This window comes from Chroicocephalus ridibundus, chromosome 1 (genome assembly GCF_963924245.1).
Source record: "Chroicocephalus ridibundus chromosome 1, bChrRid1.1, whole genome shotgun sequence".
NCBI classification, from domain to species: Eukaryota; Metazoa; Chordata; class Aves; order Charadriiformes; family Laridae; genus Chroicocephalus; species Chroicocephalus ridibundus.
This window is the reverse complement of record NC_086284.1, coordinates 82,355,967-82,368,520: the sequence shown is the minus strand read 5'-3', so window position 1 is coordinate 82,368,520 and position 12,554 is coordinate 82,355,967. Positions and strand designations below refer to the sequence as shown.

The window sequence follows — 12,554 nt, the reverse complement described above, 5'->3', positions numbered from 1 at the left end:
ACATGTACACGCTCCCTCATTCTGCTGAAACTTGTATCCTACATTACCACCCTCAGACAATGATGATGAACCATAAACTCACCATCAGTCTTGTAGCCACTGACAGTATATATCTGTCAAGGAGATGCAAATAGGTCAGTCATCAGAAAATGAAGGAAATTCAAGCGGTCAGCAAAGACATGCATTTTGGCTACAAAATGTATTTCCTTATGAAGCTTTAGTGCTAACAAATGTTTCAAATCTCACAGATTTAAATGTCCGGTTGACCTTTCACATAAGAAGTCCACGTTACAGTTTTTGTCCTCCCACTCAGGTTCTGACAGCTTGTCTTACTCCATTCATCTCTTCTACTTTTCTGAGGCACTGAGAGCATCTGTGCATTTTGGGTAGGCAGTAGGGTTTAATTTCGTGAAAAGAAATCTAATTGTATATTTCAGTATATTATTTATGATGAACGCTAGAGATACACAAACACAAAGCATTGTTTTCTGTTGTGAGAAGGATTTACTTCTGACAGAATTGCACAACTATAGCCTTTTAAGACAACTTTATATATTTGGGTTCTGGATTTTACTAGAAAGACTATAAAGTCTTTGTCATCATAATACTTCTAGCACTTCAGTTTGCAACGAGCAAATGTTGTCACTCTTATTCAACACCAGAGACTGGGGCAAAGATGCCATACAACTCCACACAGGTGCACAAGCAACCTGTGGCAAAATCTTCCAATTTCCAATGCACTAACATTTCCAGTTCCTTGCTCCTCACAGGGTTCTGCGTTGAAGCTTTGCAAACTCGGACTCATCAGTGGCTTCGTGAAACCAAACCATTACCAAAGCGCCAGATGCCTCTCCACCCCCACTTTTTAATCACCTACACCTTTGACATAACAGGTCACAGGTACGATATTTTTTTTAAGATGACGATTTCCTTAATCAGCCAGAAGAAATTCAGTTGAGCAACAAAAGACTTGCCTTACACCCCTCCCTAACATCAGATTGAGCAATCACAGAAACTCCTCAGGACTCCAAGGTGTCAGGAAAGGCACAGCCCTCCTCGGTCCTCTCAACAGCAATCTCCCCCAAGCAGTCAGGAAAAACATCAAGTTCCCAGAAGGTAAAGACTGTAGAAATAAAATTTATTTTGGTAATAAATCACTGTAGTTCAAGTTCTGGAAGCAGGGGAGCAAATTGTTGGGTTTTACCTTTTACAAAACAAGAGAAAGAAAAAAGGATAGGAATTACTAAAGTTCTTGAACATACTAAGAATGCATAGTCAAAAGGGGAAAAAAGTTTACTTTATAGCTTTAAATTTCTGCCCTACCATTTTTTTCCTGGAAAGTAGAAATAACACTATGGCATTAGAGCTGCATTTAAGAGAATCCAGCATTTATACAACATCTTCCAGCCTCAGAACAAGACACTACTTTTTAATTTTACAGAAGCCTTTATATTTAGAAATAAAGGCACTTTACCAAAATAGTCATGTAAGAAACAGATTAAAAATTGTTTATAAAGGCTGATTTTGAAAGTCGACATTTCTCTTAAGTGTTGACTTAACTATTCTAAACATTAATTATATTTAACAGATACATAAAGCTTCAAGTTTTCCCTGTTAATCATCTTAAAATTCTTTCCACATATAAACACCCAACAAAATACTACCTTATGTCAAAAGGATATGTTTCCATTTAAAAAAAAAAAAAAGAAAAAGAAAAGAGAGACAACTGCTAATGTCTCTAATGAAAATCTAATGTTCTTCTCTCTTCTGGATCAACAAAATATGTATTTGTAGAGGAAAAAGCAATTTACAATACCGTAATGATTTCATTATCCAGAATCCAAATACTCATCAGAAGTTGGAGAATTTGTTATATCAGATATCGTCCAGCTAGACACCCACAAACTCATTTTTGCATCTAATTTGTTTAAGCAAATTAACACAGTGATGACTAACTGATACTGTGTAGGAAGTGTTTCGCTTCCTTTACCGTGAAATCATGTTTCTATGATACTATCCTAGAAGATTATAGTATTTTACTGAAAAATACACAGCTTCCAAATAAAGTGTTGTTACTCCCCAACAGTAACTTTTTACAGTATTCACTGAACCAAATCAGAGGTTTATTTCCTAAAGAATGCTGAATAGTTTATATGTATTTGGGAAACTACGAGATACTGCTTTGTTTCATGGTTTATGTTGGAAGCTTTCAAAGCAAGTGTGTAACAAAGCATGTCTTATCTCAAGAGACTGAAAAAATCCAAAATAATCTGTTGTTATAGCTTTGTGAAGGGATTTTGAAAACAATCATCTATTTTACTGAAGAGGAAAAGTACTGAAGCCGCAATTTTGAGTACAGCAGCAGGTATGTGTGCTTCACTTTTCAATAAATTTAATGTATTCTCATGTTCCCCATTGACAGATCTCTCCCTACTTCAGCTATTCAGACATGACTGCAAGTCCATTACAGAGAGAATATTATAGAAAGACTGAGGATGAACAACTTGTTACTCTGAAATTTAACTGTCTGGACATGTTAAAAGGTTCTGGATTTTGTTTCAAGTAAGTTCCACTAACATTTGGATCTTCTTCCATTTAAAAGAAAAAGCACAACCTAGAATAAAGTTAATGCGTTTCCAGTAAAAAAAGCTCTGAATTAGTTTCATCAGGTTACAATACACTTTCAGCAAAACCAAACTGAATTCAGCTTCACACATCAGCAAAAGCATTCTTACAATCTATGCCACACTGCTCAGAGATAACTGCCCCTCTGCTACTACCACAACATTCAACACCTTGTTGTCGTAGATGACACAAACACACAGCAAAGGACTAGACTACTGTGAGTACAGAAACAGTCTAGATCTCAGAAACATGAGTAACAGAACAGCTAAGTGCATGGAGCAAAGAAAGTATCTAATAAGGCCACCTACACCCCCAATAACAATAGGCCCTTAATCGTGATCCGTCTTCTTTCTAAAAGGTCAGATAGAAAAATGACTGCAAGAACAGATGAAATTGCACTGTTACTAACTATCCAAAAGGATACAGCCTTTCAAGCACCACAGTAGAGTTCCCTATATATTCCCTGTTTCCAACTGTCAGTCACTGAGACTATTTTCTTGCCCTTTGTACCACCCTTGAACAACAGGCCACGCTACATCCTTCAAAAACCTCTTTACTAAGCGCAATTCTTTAGAAACTCTATCTAAGAAACATGACAACGTATTTCCTAACCCATAGATTGGAGTTGATGGATGTGGGTAAATAAGTAGAAGAATTTAACTATTTCAAAGAATCTAAGAACTTAGAAATGGAGAGAGAGATTTAAAGGGGGAAAGAGCAGGGCAGGTGACAGAGGAAAAGGCTTCCTTTCGATAAGGGAGGAGAAGTATAGGGACACAGGAGAAGAAGCCTTCCCCTCTGTGCCAGTGCTACTATACCTTTGCCTAAACAGTTTAAAGTTTTCAGTTGATTTTGCCATTTCATTGGGGTTCACAAGAACTTTGAAATAACCACCACTCTTCTAACGTCAAACACTCTGCTCTGTCTGTTTCTACTTTAAGAGCCAACCCAAGAATTCTGTACCTGACAAAAGCTATTTACTTTCTCAAAGCAACAATTTGCTGCATTTCCAGCATTTACCACAGTCGTCTTCTGCCTTGAGGAGTTCAGCACTACACAATGTCCCTCAAGTACATGCAAAGGCCACTGAAGGGATCCCCCAGTAGCTTGTTATGTTGTGGAAGCCATTCTCGTATCTTTGTGGTCTGATCTGCGCTTACCAAGAATGCTCCTAATTAATTACAGACTGAATACTAATACTCTATTAACTTACAGGGAGGGGAAAGAAGCTCTCTCAACTTCATAAACATTGTCATCCTTGGTAGGTTACGACTCTCTTCTGATTAGCTTGATAAATCAAACTGAAAAACTACGATCTTGTGATGTTCAGAAACAAAGCACAATCAGAGAAATAAAGACTTTTCCAATAGTTTTGGGTATAGCCACACACATTGCAAATATGCAGACAATAATTACCGTGCTCAAGTGTATTTAACCTTACTACAGCTACCTACGTTGACATCTAGCTATGTATCGAGGAAGCCCAGGTTTCCTCAACTTCTCACACAGCTGACAGCAAATGGTTGGTACCTTCAGAAAGCAATTCCAAGCACTTAAGTCGTGTCTGATTTAAATACTACAAATCACTTCCCAAAAATATCTACTTCTATTAAACATCTACCTTATGTCTGGGTGAACACCACCAAAAGTCTGCTGCCTGGCAAAGCAAACATAAGGGATACAAACACATTCTACAAGTACATTATACATTACATTCTATAAACCTTAATTCTGTCTTGCTCTGATTTGACCCTACCTGTGAAGTTACAAGAAGTAAGAAAATTAGAATTACTAAAAATCCACCACCAGGGTGGTGACACTACCAGGGGTGGGTGTGGGGGGTGTGTGTGTGTGTGGACAGTACAGCATACCTACTGCATAATCTTTAAGAAACTGAAAATATCGTGCCATGTGGAATTAGAAAGCTTCCAAATTTGTTTCTTATCTTAAGGATAAGCCAAAAAAAATCCCCCAAAACACACACAAACAAAACCCCAGAAAGACTTTCATAAGTTTTACAAGGAGACATCAATATTTTTCATATATATATATATATATACTATGAAAAACCTTCAATTGACCTTATATGAAACAGGCTCAAAACACAAACAATAAAAAGCAAGTTTACATAGACTAAATGGATGAAGTCTCAACATAACTGTGACAATTTTTACTTTACCTTTCCGGGAAACTCTTCATGCACTGTATCACTTTAACATATAGCAAGTAAAAAAATCTGCTTAATGGCTGGAACCTGTCTCAAACTTCCATAATAAAGCGACTCACAGAACTAGATCCATATACGTATTAGGTATTCTCTATATAGATTACAAACTCATGAGGAGTCTAAACACAAATAGTTTTCCTCAAGGAAAAAAAAAAAGCTGATATACGTGATATAATATTGGCTTGGTTACTACTAAACAGGTGTTTTCTCTAATCTATTCATGACCAGGTTTCATTTCCTATTTACCTTGTTCTTTCCACACTCCCATACTTTAAATATTCATTAAGCAGAAGACACAATGAATCAAATCCTACAGGAAAAAATATATACAGTCCATTCAGTAAAGCATACGTAGCATATGCATAAACACCATAAAGCCCACATTGTGGTTTTTTCCCCCCTCTTAAAAAAAAAAAAAAACAAACAAAACCACAAGCATGATGGATAACTAGGTAATAAACAGCATTACTAGCAATCCTCTGACAACAGCAAGCAATAACTAGAGGTCTCTTGCTGGTCTTTTATTTTTATGCTAATACCTATGGTAGCATCCAAAATTCATACTGAAAAGTAGCAACAGACACTAAAAACAAAAGAAGTTTAAGTCATCCTGTAAACAGACTAAATTAATAAACATTCAAATAGGCAATCCCGCTAACTCCTGTTGTAGTTACTATTCCCACAAAACACACCAATTCCTCTGCCAGACTCCACAGCATGAACGTTTTTGTTTGTATTTTGTTTTAAAGTAAAAAATCATGATAGATTTGATAATTTTTACCTAAGTAGCTAGAAGAGGGACATGTAGAGGAGAAAAAAACCAAGCAATCTGGAAGCAAACAGTATTTCCAAAAGTTAAAAGTCTGCTTTTTGTGAGAAAGTTTCTTAGTTCTGTTTTTAAACACAATATTCTGATTCCTTCTTGGGAGGATTTTTGTCCTGAAATGTAGTGTGCAATGCACAAAGGAAAACTGCAGTTTCAGGACTGCAAGTGCACACACCCCATTTCTTAAATCGCACTCTCATACTGTTGACTTCTAAGCATATAACTCAACTGACTTGAAACTTCCCGAGTCACAAGCCTTTTAACCCATCCTCTCATTTCAACTCCCTATGCGGTTTGTGGATCACCTGTAGCAATACCCAAGAGAGCTTTAAAATTCCAATACTGATAGCATTTCAACTGGTAGTACTCTTGCCAAAAAAAAAAAAAACAACAAACAAAACAACAACCAAAAACCCTCTCTTAAGCTTCAGACTTCCACCACTAAACCATTTACACCACATGTGAGCATGGCAGGCTCCATTCTGCCAGTCATAATAAAGTCATAATAAAGAGTTCATAATAAACAGTCATAATAAAGAGTTCATTCAACAGCCATTAAAGTGCTAAAACTGAGAGCATTCCCTTCATCAATCAGCTTACCAAAGTAAAAAGAAATAATATCTTGTTGCATCAAAGCAAACCAATTCCTCTCTTACAATAATTGAGACCATGGATCCAGCAACCAGACACAAAGGTAAACACTGCTCAAAACAATTTCTATAGCACTGAAAAAAACACCAACTTTTAACACATTTGACAAGGAAAAGAGACAAATAGCTACACTATACAATTTTAATCCTAAAACATTCATTCTAATATATAAATATTTTCTAAATTGTCTCAACTGTCAAATTTAACGGCACAAAGAAAAGGTCCAACTCAGACCGATCAATCCCAAATAAACCCCTCTTATAAGTTAAGTTGAATAAAGGTTTCAAAAGAAATATAGAATGTGATTTGATACATTCTTTTAAAACTGCTGGTTAAGGTACGTGTTCAAATTATGGCCCATACAGCTCAGTAATTTTGCTTGTTGTTTTTGATGACCAAGAGAACATGGACAGAAAACAAAATAGAACGAATACTCCTTCGTGTTATTATCTTTCTAGAACTCAAGGAAGTGAATTACATCTGTCAGAGACCTAGATTAGAACTGTCCTCGTCAGCCACAGTACAATGGCTCCTAATAATTTATAAATCAGCTGTTCACACAAATGATTGCATTTACATTGAAGTGATCAGTAATTTCCCAGGATTATCACGAAACGCTGGGTTTCTGGACATTAAGCTTCACAGCCAAGTTTAAGAATTGTTAATGTCTATGAGCAATGCAGCGGACCTCAAACACCTACCTTGAGGGAGGCAACTGGTATTTATGTTTGAAAATGCCTTTGATTCATTCGTATACAGCACCATTAAAGCTTTTCCCCCCCCCCCTCTAAATATTGTTGCAGTATAGCAATGCAAGTAATTGCTTTTAGTTATATGTTTAAGGCCAAAAGATGAAGAATTACTTAAATGAAAACAGTAATCGCTTTGCTTACTACTGAAACAATAAATTGATACAAGTCTCACGGAGAAGTCCTACAGCCAATTAATAGAGAAGCCTTCCTCTATACAATTTGAATAATTGTTAGGTTAAACAAATTACAATTTACACCTAACCACAGACAAGAGCACGTTAGGAAAGCGCAATGGAATAAAGAGAAATAAACAAAGGTTTGGAGTCTGTCTGATACTGCTTCATGTTGAAAGACAGCACCTCCAGCTGGGGCATGAATTCAGCACTGATTCAGGAGACAAGAACTCTATCTACTAAATCAACAACACAACTTCTTGCAACAGTCCAGGTTTCACTTGGAAATCTTGCCGAAATACCAGCCAAGCCCAGCCTTGATTAGCCTGCAATGAGATCATAGCTTGAGGAGGTATGGCTGTAGGCCCTTGTAAAGCTGATACTAAGGAGGAATTTATTTAAGTGATACATCAATCTTTCCTGAAATGCATGAACTAGAATGTTTTCATATTTATTACTGTACTAAAGATAACACTGACTGCAGAACAACTTCAGAGTTCCTAAGAATATTGTTAGCACAGGAAGTGAAATGATTTTCTATCCATCACTCACAATCAATGCTGTAACTGACACTACAAGTTGGGCATCTCAGATAAGAGTCATTTTAAAGTAAAAGTAATCAAGATAATGCAGCTATGGGAGATTTTCACAAGATTCACACTTGAGCACCTCAACTTTTTATTTTCATTAGTTCCAGTAAGATCTCCCTCTTCAGAGTTTGTTTCTTTAAAAACAGGAAAAAACGAACTGAGGCTTGCAAGACTTCTAATTAAAGTCCTCGAAGTTGTGTATTTCAACAGAAGGTGAAATGACATGTTCCTATAAAAAGCAAGTCCTTTCTTTCAAGATGTCAAATTAGGCAAGAACAAGCTGCCTTTGGGCCATTTTTTTGGAATGTTATCATACACACATGCAGAGATCAGAAAAAAATGTGAAGCATTTTTTTAAAGGGACATTATAAAAACAATAGTAAGCAACACAACGACAACACTCAAAGACTTTTCTTAAATACTATCAACACCACTCGCATATGGGTGGGGCAAGGTTTAGAAGACCAGCTATGTTTAAAAGATTGAGCAAGCTGTATCATGCACCGTTTTTCTCCATGCCTAGTGCAGCAACAACAAAAAGGGCAAGGCGAGGTGGGGGGTGGGGGAATAATAAAAAGGCTTGCGCCTGGCAGGTGAACTTGATATTCTACCTACCTGGTTCAGGACTATTTCTCCAATTCTTATTTCAGTTACAGAAAGGAACGCTATGATGAAATGGGGAAGCCTGCTCGCCCCGCAATACCAGGGCCCACTACAAGGCATCAGCAGCCTGACTTCTCCCTGGGGAAAGCGCTTTCCCTCCTGACATTCCAGCCCGAGCACACACTTATCCCCCTGCTGAGGCTGGAAATGCTTTCTCCTCTTTGGCATGCCTTTCCCCTCCCTGATTACTAGTCATCTGGTGGATCAGAGGGCACTCTTGTTTTAACTGACTAGATTTCCAGCTAATAAACTCCCAAATAGTGGTTGCAGCTCTTCTTGCCCTAGACTCCCCCTATGATATCTGTGATAAAAAAAATTTCCCTTCCTTTTAGCAAGGAAGGAAGGAAATAGCCACACAACTAGAGAAACTAACACCCAAGAGGTGCACTACATAGAGATGCAAAATTAACAACATACACTTGCTGACTATTTTTTCAATTATAGTATTTTCTGGTGCTGTTTTTCGGACAGTTATGGTAGTTGTCCCATATATGCTAAGGAAAGCAGGAAATACTTACACCACAGACTTCCCAGCATTTACATAAAGGTGCAAGTTTCTTCAAAGGCTGATCTTGCTTTCAAGACAGCAGTAAGCAAGGAGACAGGCAGAACTTTAGAAATGCTCCTTAAGTAGCTGCTATCTGAGACTCCATTCACACCTTGTCACATTCCTCTCCTTAAAAAGCAGCACTTGGCGTCATCCATCCTCACTTCCCCAGAGCTGCCCTGGACTAGAGTGAGACAGAGCTCCATAGCCAGCTCACATTTAAGCATAGTTTGAATCCACAAAACCAGGTGTTTTTCCACAGGTATCCCGAAGGATTCGGTACAGCGGGTTTTCTTAGATCCCCCACTGACCAGCCACCAGCCTACTAGTGAAGGACCGGCTCATGCCACAGGGAGAGAAGAAGCACAGGTGAGGTGGTGTCCCCTTGACTGTGACAGCCTGGTGATCCCCACATGCACTCTGGAAGGGGGTAACTTGAGTTCAGGGCTCACTTCAGCTGAGAAGAGACAAACTTTACAACTCCCACTGCAAGGTGGGACTGTTTTAACTAGCCAGTACTAAATTATCCTTCCCAGTAGCTTTACACCACTAGAAGCAGTACAGAAAAAAAACCAAACCCCAACACCAAGATGGGTATGGTGTTGGGCCAAGAGGAAGATTTTGCAGCAAAAGAATTGGAGTCCTGGGGACATGGGGGACATGAGCTCCACTCCCTGGTTTCAAAACTAGTGCTTTGAACTTGCATCCAACAGCTGAGAAGGAAAATACACTCCAAAACCTAGACCCAAGGATCTAGGTCATCACTGATGGACCCAGATTTCTCTTCCACACAGCAGCACAGTTTCAGGAGGTATCAATGCCGCGGTTACACTTAATTATTCCTTTGCAACAGACCCAGTTTACAAGGTTCCCATTCCCAGACACTTTTCTCCACATACCACAGCCACATCCTCATGCCACAAATACTTAAGCCTGTTACCTAATACCTAGGTAATATTATGAATAAGTACCACCGATCAGTCTTTAGATGTAGCACTTATTAGCCATTACCAGAAAGGTGGAATTATTTGATTGGGCACTTGATAGCTAGGACATACATAGTAAGTAGCTCTTTTCTCCTTTCCTCAAACACTCCCAGGTTTGACATTCTGTAATTCAGGGCACTGGTAAGAGGCCAACAGATGCGCAGTCATTTTTCAGCATATACATCTTCTGACACTGACTGTTGTTCCTTGAAAAACAGCAGTAGGGAAGAGATCTAGAGAGAGCTGGTTTCAAAAGTCATAACTTGGAAAGTCCATAATGCAGTTGTTTCAAGGGTGCGAGCAAGAAACCAACTGGGCAACTCACAATGAAACCAACTGAAAAATAAGATCAGAAGAATTTCTGCTGTGGATAAAACAGGACTTGTTGACCTCTGACACCCTCTGTGAACTAAAATGGGAACAGGCAGAATCCACAGGACCTGTAGACAAAGCATATATATCTTTTCTACTGATCTTAAGAAAAATGTGCCTTGCTAATGTGGACTTTTTTTCCCTGAAGACATATGGATCTATTTTAATGTGTTTAATGTGCAACAAGAAAGCTGTCTTAACAGCTAAATCCAGCAACTATTGGGGATGGGGGTTCTCAAGTCAAAACACATCCAGATGAAAAACATTTTCTAGAAAGCATGATACATTTAACTCATGCCCAATACGCTGAGGTTAAAGCTGTGAGTATACAAAAACATACAAAAAAAGTAATGAGGGTGAAAATAAAAAAAAAGGCAACCAGAAAATGCATATATACCCAGAGCCTCCCCCTCCCCCCGTCTTGGGAGCAGGGATTTGGTCACTATCCGCCAAGACCTTTTGTTTAAAGGAGGAGAGAGATACAAAAGCTTACCCTAATTATTCTGAATTTGCAAGTGGGACAGCACCGGAGAAAACTCCTCAGCCTCAGAAGCCGGGAGCTTTAGCCTCCTGCCCTCCTGCGCCGGGAGCCCGCAGGGACGGAGGGAGGGAAGGGCCCGTCAGAGGGTCCCGGGCTGCGCTGGCAGCAGGGGGGTCCCCCCGCCAGTCCCCAGCGCCCCCCCGCAACCACCGCGCCGCCTTTTTAATGCGTTTAATACCAGAAGCAGCAGGTCGGAGCCGCCAGCCCGAGGGCGCCCAACAACCTGTTGCCCCACCCCGGACCTTCTGGGACGCGTCCCGGCACCCACAGGCGCCCCCTCCCCGGGCGCTAACGGCCGCCTTGTGGCCTCGTCGGCGACGCCGCCGGTCATGGAGCCGGCACCTGCGCCGGGAGCTGGGGCCGCCCAGCCCCGCGGTGCGCCCCGGGCTGCGGGCAGGCGGCGCGGCCGGGCCGGGCCCGCTGTCACCGCCGCGGGCACGACAACATGGAGCCGGCCGGACCACCCCCGCCCCCACCCCCCCTCCCCCGGCGCCTCTCACCTTGGTGATGATGAGGGGCTCCCCGTGCTCTCGTCCGCCCTTCAGGGTGAAGCCCCAGGGGGCCCCGCCGCTCAGCAGCACCTCCACCAGCTTGTAGCCCTCCGCTGCCCGCTGCTCCAACATCACCACCACCGGCCCCGGCTCCACCAGCACGGCGCCCAGCCGCGGGTCGCTGCCGGCCAGCCGCTCCCGCCCGCTCCGCAGCCCCACGTCCTCCATGGAGCCCGTCGCGGGGCTGGGGGAGCCGGGGCTCGCCTGCTTCTCGCCGGCCGCTCCCCGGTGCGCGCCAGCCGGCAGCAGCCCGTAGAGCCACCTACCCTCCCCGCCGCGCCGGCCAGCCCGGCCCCATCGGCGGCGAGCGAGGGCTGCTCCCGCCCGCCCCCTCCTCTTCCCTCCTCCTCCTCCTCAGCCCGCGGTATTGTCTCACGCCGAGGCCAGAACCCGGCGGTGGCAGCAGGGAAGGGGAGGCGGGGGGACGGCACCAACTTGTGGCAACTTGGCGGCGGGGCAAACGCCGCCGAGCAACGCGGGACGCCGGGAGGAGCGCTGCGGGGCGACGCGCCCCCGCCTCCCTCTCGCCCCGAAAAGAAGGCGAAACCCGCTCATCCACCGCGGGCTTCCCCAGCGGGGCAGCCGCTCGCCCCTCCCCAAACGCAGGCAGCCCCACAGCGCGATCGCCCCGGGCGAGGAGGAGGAGGAGGAAGAGGAGGAGGGGAGGAGGAGAGCAGGAGAGCAGCCCCGGGCCGGCCGCCAGACAAAGGCGGCGGCGAGGGGGTCCGTGAGCCCGGAGCCACCCCGGGGCCGCACCCCCGAGTCACCACACGCAGGGACGGCCGCGCCCCTCCTTCACCCCCCCCTTCCCTACAAACAAAAGCTGCGAGCAGGTGGAGGGCGGCCGCGCCGCTCCGGCCCCGTGGAAGGAGGGGCGGGGGGGGGGAAGGGGGTAGCGGGCAGCCGTGGGCTGCGGCCTGTCCTCGGCCAGGGACGCCCCGCCTTCGCGGTGCCAGGCGGCGGGGGGCCGCGCCGCGCCGGCCGGGGAGCGGAGGAGAGAGGAGGGGCGGCTCTTCCCGCCCTGTCGCCCCCTCCAAACACGGCCGGCGA

The 12,554-nt window shown here is 43.2% G+C and overlaps 1 protein-coding gene across 2 annotated transcripts in view; it reads right to left on the bottom strand.

Annotated features, from left to right (window-relative positions):
- Positions 1–12,337, bottom strand: part of SHROOM2 (shroom family member 2) — a 129,347-nt gene extending 117,010 nt beyond the window's left edge. Inside the window, exon 1 of one of the 2 annotated variants that reach the window (XM_063341399.1) lies at positions 11,454–12,337. In XM_063341399.1, the coding sequence (XP_063197469.1) occupies positions 11,454–11,672 (219 nt within the window). In that variant the 5' untranslated portion in view covers positions 11,673–12,337. The remainder of the gene's footprint in view (positions 1–11,453) is intronic. The other variant, XM_063341377.1, reaches the window with a different exon arrangement.
- Between the last annotated feature and the right edge of the window lie 217 nt (positions 12,338–12,554).